At 47.0% G+C, this 16,589-nt stretch overlaps 8 protein-coding genes across 8 annotated transcripts; 5 read left to right on the forward strand and 3 right to left on the reverse strand.

Moving 5' to 3' along the window:
* Positions 1-487: 487 nt before the first annotated feature.
* FTJAE_10452 (het-domain protein) lies at positions 488-1,846 on the forward strand (the record flags this gene model as incomplete). The annotated part of the gene is made up of 2 exons (XM_037343296.1): positions 488-1,101; positions 1,147-1,846. The coding sequence occupies 2 exons, from the start codon at positions 488-490 to the stop codon at positions 1,844-1,846; spliced, it is 1,314 nt and encodes a 437-aa protein (XP_037202480.1).
* A 666-nt stretch (positions 1,847-2,512) lies between these two features.
* On the forward strand, positions 2,513-4,477 carry FTJAE_10453 (heterokaryon incompatibility het-6; the record flags this gene model as incomplete). Its single annotated transcript, XM_037343297.1, has 1 exon — positions 2,513-4,477. The coding sequence occupies one exon, from the start codon at positions 2,513-2,515 to the stop codon at positions 4,475-4,477; it is 1,965 nt and encodes a 654-aa protein (XP_037202481.1).
* Positions 4,478-7,177: 2,700 nt separating this feature from the next.
* FTJAE_10454 (uncharacterized protein) lies at positions 7,178-7,579 on the forward strand (the record flags this gene model as incomplete). The annotated part of the gene is made up of 1 exon (XM_037343298.1): positions 7,178-7,579. The coding sequence occupies one exon, from the start codon at positions 7,178-7,180 to the stop codon at positions 7,577-7,579; it is 402 nt and encodes a 133-aa protein (XP_037202482.1).
* A 1,433-nt stretch (positions 7,580-9,012) lies between these two features.
* Positions 9,013-10,039, forward strand: FTJAE_10455 (cytochrome P450 monooxygenase monooxygenase (lovA); the record flags this gene model as incomplete). Its single annotated transcript, XM_037343299.1, has 2 exons — positions 9,013-9,541; positions 9,609-10,039. 2 exons carry the CDS (start codon positions 9,013-9,015, stop codon positions 10,037-10,039), a joined length of 960 nt encoding a protein of 319 aa, XP_037202483.1.
* A 518-nt stretch (positions 10,040-10,557) lies between these two features.
* FTJAE_10456 (uncharacterized protein) lies at positions 10,558-11,556 on the reverse strand (the record flags this gene model as incomplete). Its single annotated transcript, XM_037343300.1, has 2 exons — positions 10,558-10,881; positions 11,053-11,556. 2 exons carry the CDS (start codon positions 11,554-11,556, stop codon positions 10,558-10,560), a joined length of 828 nt encoding a protein of 275 aa, XP_037202484.1.
* A 715-nt stretch (positions 11,557-12,271) lies between these two features.
* FTJAE_10457 (uncharacterized protein) lies at positions 12,272-13,717 on the forward strand (the record flags this gene model as incomplete). Its single annotated transcript, XM_037343301.1, has 1 exon — positions 12,272-13,717. The coding sequence occupies one exon, from the start codon at positions 12,272-12,274 to the stop codon at positions 13,715-13,717; it is 1,446 nt and encodes a 481-aa protein (XP_037202485.1).
* Positions 13,718-14,446: 729 nt separating this feature from the next.
* On the reverse strand, positions 14,447-15,647 carry FTJAE_10458 (fatty acid methyltransferase; the record flags this gene model as incomplete). Its single annotated transcript, XM_037343302.1, has 3 exons — positions 14,447-14,635; positions 14,686-14,794; positions 14,857-15,647. 3 exons carry the CDS (start codon positions 15,645-15,647, stop codon positions 14,447-14,449), a joined length of 1,089 nt encoding a protein of 362 aa, XP_037202486.1.
* A 33-nt stretch (positions 15,648-15,680) lies between these two features.
* On the reverse strand, positions 15,681-16,129 carry FTJAE_10459 (cyclopropane-fatty-acyl-phospholipid synthase; the record flags this gene model as incomplete). The annotated part of the gene is made up of 2 exons (XM_037343303.1): positions 15,681-15,974; positions 16,031-16,129. The coding sequence occupies 2 exons, from the start codon at positions 16,127-16,129 to the stop codon at positions 15,681-15,683; spliced, it is 393 nt and encodes a 130-aa protein (XP_037202487.1).
* Between the last annotated feature and the right edge of the window lie 460 nt (positions 16,130-16,589).

A 16,589-nucleotide genomic window follows, 5' to 3' on the forward strand; every position in this document is an offset into this window, starting at 1 on the left:
CTTTAATATATATCTACATAAAGTTAATAGCTTTATAATCTTAAGTATTAATATTAGGCCCTTGCTTATTAGCTAAGCTAAATATAGCTATAAAAAAGTATTATTAAATCTACATTATTATAAACTATAATAATTAAAGTTTTTACATAAAGAGTTTAAAGACGGCTTTAAGCTTTAGGTCGACGCCATCTATATCAACCAGCAAGACTTGGGCGGCGAGCGTGCGCGGCAACTGCGTAGGATGCGCGACATTTATAGATCTGCGTGGGCCGTGATTGCGTGGTTGGGAGAGCCGAGCTTCCGAAGCAGCTCGGCTATCCAGCTTATTCGCGACCTCTCCGCTCTCAGCGAAACTGACTGTGGCAGCCAAATTGAAGCCTGCTTGCGGAGTGATCCCGACTACCTTGGAAACGGTTGCTGGTTGGCAATGCATGACTTGATGAAGCGTCCGTACTGGTACCGCCTCTGAATCATTCAGGAGATAATCATGGGCGCTTCGGCAACATGGATCCGATGCGGGACTGTGTCTTTTGACTGGACGTCCTTCTGTGCCGGAATCTCCTTCCTCGAGGAGAATCTGTGGCTCGTCAAGGATGAACTACTCATAAAGGAGCGTCTCGCAGCAACATCCGCGATTGGCCCAGCTTGGTCAGTCATGGGCATCTATCTCGTCTATCAAGACCTCTCGCCCTTGAGTGATCGCGAAGAAAATGGTGGACGGTACCCCAGCTTTGGAAGGCTCCTTGGTATCTCCAATACTGCGGAATGCTCAGATCCCAGGGATAAGGTCTATGCACTTGTCGGGTTGATGTCTGCTGCTGTGGCTGATAGCATGCACCCCGATTACACTCTTCCCGTGCGCCATGTCTATGCCGCCACAGCGAGAAGTTTCATTCAGGTTGATGACAACCTGGAACCTATTCGCGAAGGAAACCCTTGGGGACCGTCCAACGCTCCGTCGTGGGCTGCAGACTGGTTGTGGATGGGCCGGCTTAGATCGTCCCGGACTGAGAATCAGCTCTGGGGCCCGACGCGATTCTTTCCGCGACTTGAGCCCAATGATTCGTCTCATATACCTTACTGTGCTAGTGGAGGCACTAGGTACGATGCTTCGTTCTCCAGCGATGGGTCCTTACTAACATGTAGTGGGTTTACCATCGATAGCATTTCTGGACTTTCCGCTAGAGGGAAGGGCTATTTCTACTGGGATTATGACACCATTGTTCAGCCTTGCCAATGGAACAGCGTCTATGGCGACTTCGATGCCACTGCTGCGACCTTATACCGTACTCTTGTGTTGGATAGAGTTGCTGGGGGAGGGAAGGCCACCGCTCGTCACGCTGCCATCCGCCACCTACCTCGCACGTTCAGGCAAGGCGCACAAGAATTCACAAAGCGGGGATGGGGATGGCTGGCTGGGCAGGAAGGGTACTACTTCCGATGGGAGGGATTCCGCTCCATGAACGCTAGCTTTGAATTGGGCTGTCACCGACTCGACGACTTCTTCCGTGACGAAATTCCCCCGGATGCATCCGAATTGGACTACAGCGAAGTGTATTCGTGTTTTGACAGGGCCTCCCAGAAGCGGAGGTTCATGACGACCACAAATGGCTATATGGGCTGGGCTCCAGATAACATCTATGGGAAGGATAGTGAACAGACTAGACCGGGCGACATGATCGCCGTGTTGCTTGGCTGCAGCACCCCTGTTGTCATCCGTCGGTACGGCCCTTGCGGATACTTCCAGGTCATTGGCGAGGCATATGTCCAAGGGTTGATGGACGGAGAAGCAATGGAGTTGGTGAATATGGGAAAGTTGCAATGCGCCAGGATGACGTTTTGCTAGGCTTTAGGACCAACTCAATATCTATGTCTATATTCTATAGTTAATGCTTCGCTCTGAGGGCCTGAATATAGCTCAACTTTGTTTGATCTTTTCCGATGCCAGTTGGTCGAGATCCCGGACGATGATCGTGCTGGTCTGAACCATGAGGTGGGCACCAAAGCCAATTGGGTTCATGGTATGAACAGACGTGAAGATTAACAACCAGGCTAGGCGTTTGTGATCTCACAGGAGTAATTTAGAAATCAATTGCTCACGCATAGTTTCCACCCGCATCAAAGCTGATGCCCTTCGGCGGTGTGGAGTTGTGTAGGAGACTCTGGACTGGAGATTGGGTAGTCATTCTTGTGAGATGTCGTCTCCAAGACCACGTTGAGCTTGTAGGTGGCTAGACAGTGCGTGAGAATTTGAGGCATCGTGTGTGCAAGTGGCACTATCTCAGTCATGTCGGGGAGAAGGTCAAGAAGAGCTCGGGGCCAGTTGGTTGGTTGGGTTCCAAAGGCCCTGCTCGTTCACCCATGATACCTTAAGACTCAAGTGCAACGTGACGCTAACCGTGATCATCATTCTGCCATTCTAGACCGCTCAGCTGACAGTCCTCGGCATCAATGCTGACAGACCAAGGATTACACAAAATTGCGCGTGTTGGTACCAAATAAGCTATATACCATGAATAATCACTTACAGAACCTCTATGCGAAGAATATACTCCACAAAGATGATTCCTTTCGCTTGGTATCTCTTCAACCTGGGCGCGATGGTGCCCCGCTCACGCTCCGTCTTCTCAATACCAAGCTTTGTGAAGCTCAGCCTTATGAGGCAGTCTCGTATGTTTGGGGAGACGTGAAAGATCTTGTATCAATCAATGTTCAAGGTGATGATGACACGATAACTCAGGCACTTATATCGCAAAACTGTCACGCGGCCTTGAGTAGTTTCCGATATTTCGATTCATCTCGACTACTCTGGATTGATTCAATCTGCATCGATCAATATTCGGCTATTGAAAAGAACCATCAACTGACCCTCATGGCCCGTATTTATAAGAATGCATCACAAGTCTTGGTCTATCTTGGACGACAAACGCCTGATAGCGATGCAGCCATGAGATGTATCCGCGAAATTGATGAACCATCCAACGACGATGGTTATGGGGCTGTGGAAGCCTCGGCAATCATTCCACAGAACCAAATGGCTGTGGCCAATCTATTTAAGAGGCCGTGGTTCTTTCGTGTTTGGGTCCTTCAAGAGATCACATCTGCGCAAAAAGCTACAGTGGTCTGCGGCGACTACCAACTCAGTTGGGAGAACTTCAAGACATTTGTTCACTGGAATGTCAACGCGGGCTGGATACAAAGACTTCCGTTCTCAGTGACGTATACTGTGTCGCCCACTCCGTATGTTTTGCACGTCACATACGCCGAAAGACTCTTGAAAATATTAGAAGACACGAGGACCTGCGGTGCTACGGACCCGAGAGACAAGATATACGCTGTCCTCCCTCTATTGGATCGACATCATGAAGAGATGAAGGAAGAGCTTGAAGGATACAAGGAACGCTGGGACTATAATGAACAGGAACTTGAGGAGCTGGTGATCCGGCAGCGCCGTCTAAATGTTCAAGTCGATTACAGCCACTCTGTGTCCCGGGTGTATACTGATCTTGCGATCCTGTTGATGGGTTCAGTCGGTCTTGACATTCTTTCACACGTGGTCAGGGAATCAGCCATAACAGGGCTGCCAACATGGGTCCCAGACTGGAGCGTCACGTCTCCATACTGGGCTGCTACTCAAAAGCCTGCTCCAGGGAGGTATAAACCATTCGCAGGTTTTACAAGTGGGCCTACTCAGCATGTATGGGGATGGAAGATGCTGCATCCTCATCTCATCGATACGTGGACGAGTTCAGGATATACATCCGCCAATACTCAGGCGTCTGTACAGCTTCACGTGCAGGCTGTCAGCCTGGGTAGAATTGAGAAGATAGGCGATGTTTGTGACATTGCGAAGAATTACTTTCCTGTGGGACAGTGGGAAAAGCTAGTACCAGACGAGTCATACCTCAAACATAGCGCTATGCCGGACGATATAACTGACGAGGAGTCTCACGAGTGGCATAACGGCCCCTTGTCTCTATCGAAATTTCTCAGAACGCTGACATTCGACGATGTTGTGTACCCCGAGGTCGCTAAAGCCGCTGTGAGTCATATCAAGCGATATAACGGAGAGGTTCTCAATGATGGAGAAAGAGAGTGGAAGTGTTTCGGGGAGCTGACCGAAGCGGATAAAGAAAGGATACCGCTTATGGACATCTTCCAGGGAACAGGCAGCTTTGAGAAACAAGCAATGAGGATCTTGAAGCGTTGCGATGGGAAGAGACTGTGCATACTCAGCAACTGGCGCATTGGTCTTGCAAACGACAGGGCTCAAGTGGGTGACGAGGTTTTTGTTATTGAAGGTGCTAGTGTTCCTTTTATATTCAGGAAGGTAACAATTGGTGAAACGGGAAATGATGTTCCTGAGCAAGTGTTCAACTTGCTGGGTGGTGCCTTTGTCCTTGGTGTTATGAATGGTGAGATTTGGGACCTTGTAGAGAAAGGCGAGGTACAAAGAGAAAGTGTTACGATTAGATAAGCAATAGAGGTTGCTCGATATATCGATTTGAATTAGTTGACTGTAGTCAAGACGTGAAGGCTTAAGCTTTGAAGTTGGTGGTTGTTGAGAGGGTTTGGTGCGGCATGACTAGTCTGTTCTGACGTCTCAAAGCAACTATATTGATCTCTGAACCGTTCGGATTGAGTGAATACCGTATTATTGACTGGCCTGATTTCTCTATGTGTCGCGGTAAAGTAGGTGATAGATGCTGATGATATAAAACAAAAGACGATGGCTCTGTAAAGGTAGTCTGTCAAGATGTTAAGTACGCGGTGACTATGCCTTTCATCATCACAGTGACTGCGTTGTTTACTGCTGGCTTACTTCCAGGGAAGATATTAACTAGATATTAGAAATCTGCGTCAATAAGCGCTTCTTTGATGGCAAAGGAAAGAGAGGAAACGAGCAGGCTGCATGTGCCTTGGTGGCCTTTCATGCACCAACTCAATCGACTGCCTACGTAACAAACAACACTCTATACAAAGGTTCTTGTGTGAAGTGAAATATCATTCAATTAAAACTCATCCAATGAAAGGTCCTGCATTCACTGTCGCTCTGGTACAGAGCCATATATAAAAAGCTGCCCAGATTCCTCAACTCTTCTCGACATTATCGTCAGCATCCCTCAACATTATCGTGGGCGTCTCTCAGCACATCGACACATTGACTCTTGCACATCTCTCATCAATTGAATATGTGGCTTCTATCGACTGTCAACTCACCAAAGCTCATAAAAGCTCTTCGCTCACTCGGCATCAATGACCCTGCCTGGCCCTGTCCTTCTACTTGTTCGGTATGTACTAACGAAACGCGATATTACTATGCCAGAATAAGCCCAGAAAGCGACAGTACATCAGATGACATTTCAATTGATACGACCTGTACCTCTGTAACGCTGGACTTCATTTCTATCCTTGAAGGCGAGTCTGATCTAATAAATGGAAGCTTGTCCTAACATCAAGCTGTAGCAGAAGTTGATGAAGCCCTTGGTCCTTCTGATGGCCTGGACTCCGGAGCCCAGACCATCACGGGAGATCCCGCCTTTGAAGGCAAGTCTCATCTAATAAATGGAAGGAAACTTGTGCTAACAGCAGTTTTGAACAGAATTCAATGAAGCTCTCTGGAGAATGGCCGGCGGATCAGACCTAGATTTCTCCTTCTCTTTCACCATTGAGGTTGACCAGAATACCTCCATTCATGAGGAGACTCCTGGATCTTAGTCCATCACGGCGTCACCCACTGCTTCCGTAAGCCAAGCCAAGGCACATGGAAACTCGGCGTGCAAAGGAATTCTAGAATACGCCACACTTGGTGTATGGAAATGGAAATGGAAATGAAGTACTACCAGGGGAGGATTTGTGAGAATATTGCGACTGTTTGCTGCATTTTGCAAGGCCACGATACTATCGTGGGGGAGACCAAGAACACTTTGATGAGCTAGCTGGCGCAACATCAGAAGCGTTCAGGAATCATTGATGGCTAGCAACGAGTGTACGTTAAGTTGGCATAGAGAGGCAATTGATAAATAAATGATGCAGCTTATTGATTTGGAGTCTGTCCGTGCTCGAGACTAAGTGCTGAAAGCGATATAAATTGTCACGGTTGAGTAGAGCATTGACTTTGACCTCCAGCAATGGTAGGCCAGGTCTTCCCGCCAAATCGAAGAAGGTAATATGCTTGGTCGACTACGCCTAATGTTTGTTCAAGTTGAAGCTGAGGCATATGAGGTGGGCTGGGAAAATTGAACAATGTATACGAAGGGACACTGGAGAGACTCTCAAGATAGGGTAGGTGATAGAGACATAGCTATACCCTGTACTAGCCTGCCGAACTGCCGAAACACGGATAATCTCTTGCTTACCCCGGTGGCTCCCCATCTGAATCAGTATCTGAGTTTTCTACTACATCTAATTCTAGACATGAAATTCTTTGGGCGGGTCAGGGAAAACGAATGGTATACTTGGTTTGCTCCATATCATCTGTGGCATGATAGGGCTGAGATGAACAGGCTGTGCTTTTGTAAAAGGGACCTAGCGATTGGTCTAATGCGGCGCTGTCAGAGAACTTCCGCGAGCAAGCTTAAATATCACGTGTTTTCGTGCCCGACAGCACGGCAGTTTAAGAACAAACGCTTGATCTTGCAGAAACGGAGATAAGGTTAACATGAATTGAACTTAATTGCCTTCCAAGACGCTGAAAGCCGCCCGCCACCTCGCTATACGTTCTGAAAGCTCCTCGACCATCGCTTATCCAAGCTGCACAACCGGATCGGGTTGTTGGTCCCGACGATAAATTAAACTGTTCTAGTCCCCATTTGTGCATTGATTCACATTAAGTGGATTCCCTGAAGGTTAAAACACTGTACTAAAGGCGGGCGTAAACCTTAAAAAGCAAGGGTTGCTTTATACTTCCGTATTTACACTTTCAGTACTACCTCATGACGCCTCTAAATTACACTGTAATATGTATCCGGAGTTCCGAATGCGGCAGATAGCTTCTACAAGCGTGTGGAATCTGGAATGGACCTGCAATCAGGGTGTGCAACTTAAGAAGATAATTACTTAAGACTCAGCTGTGTGTCGATATTTTGTGATCTGGGGTATTGGTGATTTAATATTCGAACGCTCAAAACACTGAAAAGATATTCGGCTCCTCTTATTTAACCCAAATCCCGACACAATGATTGTTACTCTTTTACTGTTGAGTTTTCTGCTACCAAGCACTCTTGCTGCTCCCCGCCTCAAACCGAGAGGCTGTCAAGTGAACAAACTTCCCGTCAGTCTTACTGGCGCCTACATCGACCGGAACAACAAGAACAACGTATCCTTCCGCTTGTATTCCCAAGACATGGAGACCCGATGTCCCCCACTCAACAAAGACCCCCAGAAGAAGACTGCCAAAGCTTTCACATCGAAAAACGTTTACGCGTGCGCGAACCCCAGTGTCACTTTTAGCTACAATGGCGACAACGGCCAGCTCCAGATCTGGATCAACAACGACCAAGGCTCTTTTGGCGGTTCTGTCACTATTTCGAATCCCTCGCCGGAAGTCATCTCCACAACCCTCAAATGCCAGAATTGAACGACCAGATAAATGGAATGAGAATGTTAAATAGTAGAGTCTACTAAACTTTATAAAACGGACATGATGAGAATGCTGGAGGAAGAGATTCATAGACAAAGATGATTACTGGACTGTGTATCGAGTATTGGTATATTGTTAGATATCTCAAGCGAATACTATAATAAATACAATTAAAATAAGGCATAATAGGGTTCCTAAATGCTATAATAAGAATAGAAAGAGATTTTTAGTTATTAGTTAAAGTTTTCTTAGCTTTTATAATATAGTTAGATATTTTAAAGAAATTATAAAAGTAATATTAAATATACCGCGATAACTAATAATAAACCTACTACGGCTTAGTTTAATATAATTAAACTCTAACTATTACAGATTATATTTATACTTAGAGACTATAGAAAAATAAATATAAATAGATATATAAAACATACTCAAGTAAGCTGACTATAATTAATACGGTATTAAGGCTATTATTATAACGCCATAACTTACGCGGAGTTTTTTTTCCCTCTTGTTCTCGTTTAAGCAATTTTGTGCTGGTCTCACCGGAGTATTTTAACAATCCCGGCATTACCAGTATCATTTAGCCGCACTGGGAAGGAGGGAGTTTAAATATCCACATCTGGATCACTACATAGTTCAAAAGTTCTAAGCTTTTATCCTTTGATATAACATCAGATGGGCCTAGTATGAATGTCTTTCGAGTTTTTCTTGTCTTACAACAAGAGCTATCTAGCTTTAACCCCTGGCGGTTTTCCGTCTTTCTTTTGCCTTTAATTATCACTATATTATTTTGCATTAGGCTGAGAACTCTCCACACTGATAAGTTTCCAGTCCTCAACCCTAAAAAACGATGGGAATTTACGAATAGTCGGCGCAGAGCTGAATTCATGAGAGAGGGTAAAAGACTCCTCACATTTGGTCGGCGGCTATATCCAAATTTACCGTACAGGCTCTATACCGATTGGGGCGAGGTCGTCGTTTTGCCGCCAGAATGTGCCGAGGAACTAAAGAATGACCCGAGGCTGGAATCCCTCCCCGTTGTCAGAGAGGTACAATCTAATCCACATTCAACAAGACTAAGTACTAATTATCTGATAGGATGTACACAGCGCAATCCCTGGTTTCGAAGGGTTTTCCCCGCATGATAGTCTGCCACACATAATCACAAAGTATCTGTCAAAACCAGCGCGTACGATAAACCTCTGACAAATTTATCTTCATAAGGCTAACCGTTGGCAACAATAGAAAGGTTCACCGTTCCGCTTTCTTATGAAGCCAGCGCTGTCTTGGAGGAAGTATTCAGTGCCCCGACAGGTAAGTTTGTGGATGAGCACCTATGAGTTTGAGCTAACCTTTCAGATTGGATCGAAATTGATCCTAGAAGAGACTTGTATAGGATAGTCCTCCGTATGAACACCAAAACCTATATGGGTGAAGAGCTCAGTAGAGATGAAGAGTGGGCTGATGCTTTCACACGGTATTCACTCCTTGGTCTCGAGCTATCCGAGGTGTTGAGAGCTTGGCCACTATGGGCTCGACGTTTAGTCCATTGGTTTATGCCATCCTGCTGGGAGTTACGTCACAGGCTTGTTCAAGTACGGAAAGTCCTAGCGGCGCATAATGATAAGCGAGCGCGCTTACAGTTGGAACGCCAGTCTGCGGGAGACGTGTCCAGGTTTAATGACTCAACCGAGTGGTTTGAGGAAGAGCTCAAAGGACAACAGGATATCATAGTTTCCCAACTTAACCTCGTCTTAACCTCAGCTCATACGACATCTGACCTTTTAACGCAGGCCATGATAGGGATCGCTGAACACCCGGAGCTATTTTGCTCACTGAGGGAAGAAGCAATTCAAGTCATTAATACGCATGGCTGGCAAAAGTCAGGGCTTCACGAGTTGAAACGTATGGATAGCGTCATCAAAGAACTACAGCGATTGAATCCAGCACTTCTAGGTAAGAGGACAACCGTGGTTTCAAGATACGTACACCGTACTAGAAAAAACATTAATGGTGTATACAGTCAATTTCCGCAGACGAGCTATGACAGATATCAAGCTCAGACACGGTTGGAACATCAAATCAGGCACCAGAATTGTGGTTGACGTTATGCATACGCTCGATTCTTCTTTTGGCTTTTACGAAAATGCAGAACAATTCCTCCCATATCGTTATCTTGAGAAGCGCGGATCGACTGGTCAGCATACTCAAGCACAACTAGTTGCCACGAGCATCGACCACATGGGTTCTGGACACGGCCGTCACGCCTGCCCAGGGCGTTTTTTTGCTGTTCAAGAAATCAAAATCATCCTCTGTCATATGCTTTTGAAGTACGACTGGAAGTTAAAGTGTCATGGACCATCATCGGACCTGAGGGTAAATGGAATGACGGTGGTCCGAGATATGACTGTTAAACTCCTCCTTAAAAGGCGCAAGGAAGAGATTGATCTATAATAATATTAAAATTTATTTAAATATATATATTACTATATTACTTTATTATTTTCTTATATTTAGTAATCTTAATAAATATATTAAAGCTTTTTATAACTTATAATAGTAAGTAAATAAGTTATCTTTTAGGTTTTTATAATATTAGTATTTTACTGTAGCTATTAGTTAATTATTATAGTATTAATATCTAAGTTATAGGCTAGAAGTGTTATTTATAGTTAAGATTTATAGCTATAAGCTTATTCCAGTAAAGAGAACCTAGTACGGCTTTTAGAGGTAGCAAGTCATAAGATCAATTCATGACTGGCCTGTATAGTGATTTTGTCGTTCAGAACTACCTCTGCTGCGGATGCTTCTTGACACGTCTTAACTATGACATCTTAACCTAGGGTTGAAATGCAGAAAGATTATGTTTGCACATTCTGACCTATGTAAATGGAATTCTGCAGGCAGGAAGCTGTATCGTGAAAATCTAAATACTGTCGCTGGCTTTGGGGTTTATAGCTATAGATAGTAATCTAGGGCATACCGAGCTTCTGGAAACAAATAGTTAAGTCGTGAATTGTAGCATTTCGCTCTGGAATCATCTCGCTGAGGCAGGAAGTCACGAACCCCAAAGCGTTCTGCTGTGATATCTTAGCATCAAACTGTGTCGCCAGCACCCAACGTTCCGCGATATTGCCCTCACCAGCGGCGAAAACTCCCCATAAGATTAGGCCAGTCACGGCCCATAGGAGAGATAGAAACCACATGAATGCAAGAGCAGCCAACTCGATTGCCTCATGGTGGGCCAGTTCTAATCGTTTCCCATATCTGGAACCCGTCATACTGTCTAAGAAAAGCTGTAGAGACAAAGAGCGGTTAGTTTACAGCTCACGAGGTGGCGGTACTGCATATAAGCATCTAGAAAGAAAACCATAAAAAGTTCAAAGAGGTAGGCGAGGTGCAGAAAAATAAAGGGATTTCTAAAAGGAACGGCATAGCATGTTGTGAGATAGTGCTTGCATACTTACTGCAATCAAAGTCAAAACGCCAACATTTGCTGCCACGAGTATGAAAGAATCGGCACTTAGTCCAAGGACGTCGTCTCCACTGAAGATATAGCATGAAGTAAGGACAAACATAGAGACAAATGGAAGCACGATAAGAGTGAATCGGGCTAGCCCCGGCAACCCCCAGTAAGCTCTGGCAACAAGACCTCGTCTGGCCTTGGAAAACTTAGACCAGTCGAGCTGTTCAGGCTCCTGGGACTGTTTGACGGGGGGGATTGATCGCCGTATTTCAAAGCGCACGTGCCTCTTGTCATCACTCTCGAGGTACGCTGGATCTGTCGAACAGTACGAGGGAGGTCGGGTAGAGCATGTGTCCAGCTCCTCGAGTTCGTAAGGTGTCGTCGCAGAGGTCATGCCTCGGTTCGTATGGTCTCGGATCCGGCGGGAAGAGGCATGGTCCTGACTATCTCGGACATAACGTGTACCGGCGCCATCTGTTCCGTCGAGACTTGTTGTATGTTTCATGTTGCTGAATATTCGTATTGAGGTTCGACAAGTCTGGGCTTTTTGACTACCTTGGAGGCTTGAGAGGCAGCGTCGCCGGCATGCTCTTATTTATTGAAAAGCAGGTGCTTTGAAACCGGAAGTACGGATAGTAGTCGCCGATAGTCAGCCCAGCATTAATAAGCATGCTTTGTGTTCGTTGATACCAGCAGCGGCAGGGCATGTGGCTTTGGGAGCCACGTAATCGCTAGTCCTAAAGATGCCATCAATTAACTCGGATTCAGCCTTGTTACAGGTTTGTTATTGTTAATTCTTAAACTCACAACACTCTAATCCACAGCTGTATGAATTCTCCCAACTTCACTGGTCAGGTAGTGTGACAAAGCTCGGCTAGGTCGGATTCAGCCGCTGCCGAATTGCCGCCCGAAATCCAACACCCTGCGTTCATTTCCCTTCACGAACCCCGCTAGTACTAGCGAGGTTGGTAAGCAAAGTGGGGTGAGCGCCCTACTGCAGTCTTAGACCAAGTATCACCATAGGCTGAATGCTGGAACCTGTAAAAGGAGGACTCCCAGTCCTGAGTCGAGTCAACTAGCTGTCAAGACGTTAAGCTGATACCTAAGGAACGAGAATTGCCATGTAAGTGACAAGCATGTCCTACCCGAATAACCATCACCCGCAAGATACTAGAACCCTCCGCGCAAACCATCACCATCAGCATCAAACTCAATATGCAATGCAGCACCGCCAGTCGATATCGCAGAAAGTACCAACAGGCTCAGAGGCTGTTGCTGCACTGTCGGACCAAATCGCATGCATGAAAGTCCAAACAGACGAGCCGGCAACTGCCTCTACAACATCAGATGATGGTGTTCCATCAAGTTCACCACCCTGTCCACGGGCGCGACGAATCGGCTATTCGAGGATTTGGGTGCACCTAAAGGGGACTCCAGGCTATTTTATCTGCGAATGTTGCTATCGGGAAAATATTGCGACATCATCCCTCAAAGGCCACTTCGAAGTGCTCGAAATGTCTGGCGACCCAGCCGTATCCTGCACCTTCTGGATACCTCGGATAAAGAATGTCCTCTGGCCAGAAGCAGTGCAGACCAACAGCGTAGAGAGCCTTTGCGTGTTCCTAAACAGTCTCATCAAGCTGAAGCCCTGCAACCCAGGCGTTGAAGTTGGTTTCAGCTCTGCAACGGTAATATATCGCATGTCCAATGATATCGAAGGTTTCAACGTCTGTGAATCTTGCCATGAGTTGTACGTGATCGGTACAGCTTTCGAAGATAGGTTCTGCCGGCAAGAGGACCCGAAAGGTGCCACCGCAATAATGTGCCATATGGGTTATCTATATACGTCTCAGTCTGTGGCCAGATTCGCCAAACGCGGCAACTGGAACGCATTTGTGGAGGGAGCTTACGAGCGCCTTATCCAGCCCGAGTGTCTAGGTACGGCGGTTCAAGCGGACGGTGGAGCGTGGCTTGAACTTTCTCAAGGTGTGGCCGATCTTTTTGTAACTTGCAAGACCTGTTACATGGACTACTTGGCCAACGGGGATTTCGCCAACGAATATGCCGCCTCATCACCACCTCCCGGCCCGAACCATCAGTGGACATGCACTCTTAGTCAATTATCCGTCAGATGGGCTCTGGAAGCTGCAAACTCAAGGCAATACCACGCCGTCTTTATTGAAGCCGTCAGAGTCATTAGTGGTCTCTCCCCTTGCACTCCGGCCGGAATTACCGGTGGACGTTGGTTCTCACTGGTAAGAGAGTGTCCTGGTTTCTCCATTTGCGAGGGTTGTCATGCTGGCGCCATCCAGAGCCGAGGACTAGGCTATTTATTTTTCGAGATTCCCTTACCGCCCGAGGGACTCCAGACTGCGATGCTGTGCAGCCTCTGCCCGTCGGCGCCGCGATTCGAGCGACTACGTGAGAAGCTCTGCGAAGCCGTCGATACAGGAAACTTTGACGTATTTTCTGATTTTGCCGTGAAGTTCGCTCGAGTTCCTGCTTATCCACGCACCGGCGCTTGGCAAAACGTCAAGTGGTGGGGTTACCTGGGTTTACTCTTTTGCGAAGAATGCTATTACGAGTTCATAGCTAAGACGAGACTGGGTCACTCCCTACCCATAAATGAAACCATGTATAAGGAGTACCAGATGTGCCAGATCTAGTCACCACGGATGCGTGGGCTGTGGAAAGAAGTTTGCGAGGCAGGGCCGCCTGGATCTGCAGACTCGGATAATGCATTGGCCGAGTTCAATTCGTTTGCGGCCCATAGGATGAGCGTCTACGAAAAGACGATACGGCAGATTGAATTCTTGAAAAGAATGCAGGCAATTAAGAATCAAGAAGCTGCATTTCAGGGCCTCATGAGCGTACAGTACCAAGGGATAGGAAGCATGGCGTCTTGGGGATACCAGGGCAATCAAAGGTACGGCAATAACTCGATAGGATGGTGGGATAATAGATATGATGCTGAGGCAAGGAGGCGCCTTGATGTTATGAACAGTGGGTTTCGAGATGCGGAGAGCATGACACGGGAGATGGTGAGGCTCAGAGGTATTTGGGAAACTGTTGAATAGTTTTATCTCTTTGTCATGGCATAGGTTATAAGAACCCACCTCTACTAGCGCTTTTGCCTCTTCCTTGCCGCAAGTCCCACAGCGCTTTCTGCCAAAACATTCAAATGAGTAGAGCATGCATCGAGCTTTCAAATACTGGGTGAAATTGAGGTCTGATTAAATGTCCTTATTGGCAGACAAAACTTAAAAGAAGAGTCATGCCAAACATTGACAATATGAGGGAGCTCATTCATGTCATGTCAAGGCAAGCAGTGTGCTGTTCCCTGACAGCTGGAATGACTCTTATTGGATCTTCCGGTCCCATTCGATTCGTTATTACTAGTTGGCAGGGAACACTGCCCTGCGGGCCTTCTTACTTGCCTCAAGGGCAGTCGAGAGAGCAAATTGCGTCGAAACTCCGTCGATGCGGTGGACGCTGTTGATGTTCTTGACCAGAGTGATCTGATAGCAGGTCGCAGATCCTTGACGGGAGGCGATGGTGGCTGATGCGAGGAAATACTTCCAGATCTAGGCATCTGGTTAGTTGCAGTTGCTGCGACGGAAAACATTCAACTGACCTTGAACCATCTCAGTCCGTACTTGGCTGTGACGTCGGCCTCGTTGGCCAGCCAGTTCCGGTACCAACGCCAAATAGTGGCCGAGTAGTGAACGCCAATGGTGCCCACGCTGAGCATCATTAGCATGTCTGCCGCGTGTGTTGGATTCATTCATAGAGGCCCGTGGCTCACCTTTTGACTTCCCAACCTGCCCTTTCGCAAAACCCGACATAATACGCAAGTGGCGCAGATGCGTCTGCACCCGGGAATACATATTTATTCATGAATAAGCCCCAGACCAGATCCTCATACTGCCAAGCTTGTCGAATGCCTGCAATCTGGAGGAGCATAACGCCATCATCCTCCAACATATCGCGACACTGTCGAAGAAAGTTAGTAATCTTAAAAATACCGACATGTTCAGCCATCTCCAGGCAAGTAATCTTATCGTATTTAGCCTTGGGCATGTCGCGATAGTCCATGCAGTGAATTTGAGAGTCTGATACGCCAGCCCTGCGCAGGGTCTCGTTCCCCCACTTGGTTTGGTTACGCCCGAGAGTGATGCCCGTCACCTTTGCACCATAGTTGACACTAGCAAACTTGGCAAGCGTACCCCAACCGCAACCAATATCTAACAAGGTCTCGCCAGGCTTCAGGGCAATCTTTTCGCACACGATAGCAAGCTTGTTATCCTGTAGCTGTTCGAGAGACTCCTCCTTGGTCACATCGGAGATGATGCCGGATGTATAGACCATTCGCGGACCCAAAAACCAAGCATAGAAGTCATCACCACGATCATAGTGGTCTCGAACCTGATCTTCATCCTGAGATCGGCTATGGATGAGGACATCGGTAGCAAAGTTGACAACGATGTATCGAAATAGCTCCCATGTGAAACGGAAGGACGCCCAATCATGACGGTACTCAAGCACTTCAAGGACGTCGCCATTGAAGTCTGCGTCGCCGTCGAAATATTTGCGCATGAATGTTTCCATCGGAACCTTGTTCCGTCCTCGCTACTTGTCCCGATCTTGTTCCTTATGAAAAGTCAAGTAGTGTTCCACAGGAAGACCTGGGAACTTGACTCTCTCGTTTGTGCGCGGGGCTGTGGCAGAGGTGATGGCCCAGAAGATGATCAGAACCGGAAAAGTGGTGATGAGAGCGAAGAAGATCGTGGTCTTGAACCCGCCACCCAACTCCCATGCTGTGCACGTCGGGACAAGAATCAAGAGGGAAATCAAGAGCCCGTTGGAGAAGGTCTCGTTACCAGGGCCATCGGCGGGCAGTGGAGGGTTATTTATCGCGGGAGACTTAAATAGATGAGCATCTGAACAAGAAGGGTTACCATAGCGGAAATTGTACTCACTGTTGTGATTTTGACGCCGCAGTCGTGATCAATCTTGAGTGTTGGGGGCGTAGCCTTGGGCGTGGCCCTGAATGGGAAATCTGCCCCTATTTCGTCCATGATAGGATTGTGCTCGGACCAGATGCCGACGATGGAGTCTCTACGATTGTAGCTAGGAAGCGAAGTTCTCTGCACTGGTTTAAGATCAAAGTTCTTAGTCAGTAGCATATGGGCTTGGAAGGAGCGAAGACAAGCTCTCGAATTTATACTTTTCGCCAGAGAAAAAGGATAACCGACAGATGTGCGAGTGTGTGTGCGTAATACTAACCCTAGGTCACCGTTTCCAATATTGTACATGTGTGAGGCGCGTGATGTAAGCCATCAGCTGTGAGGACGTGTGTGAGGCGCGTGATGTGAAAGTCAGTGTACCTGTGCAACCAACAAGGTACAGGTCTCAGAAACACGAACAGGTACCAGGGGCCGTGCTGTTCGCCTGCAGGAGAGATACGGTGGCGTTGGTGGCGCTTCGCAGCCAAAACATCTGATGTCGAGCACGTACGTATTACTGTGGTTAGGTTTG

This window comes from Fusarium tjaetaba (genome assembly GCF_013396195.1).
Source record: "Fusarium tjaetaba strain NRRL 66243 chromosome Unknown NRRL66243_c0000242, whole genome shotgun sequence".
NCBI classification, from domain to species: Eukaryota; Fungi; Ascomycota; class Sordariomycetes; order Hypocreales; family Nectriaceae; genus Fusarium; species Fusarium tjaetaba.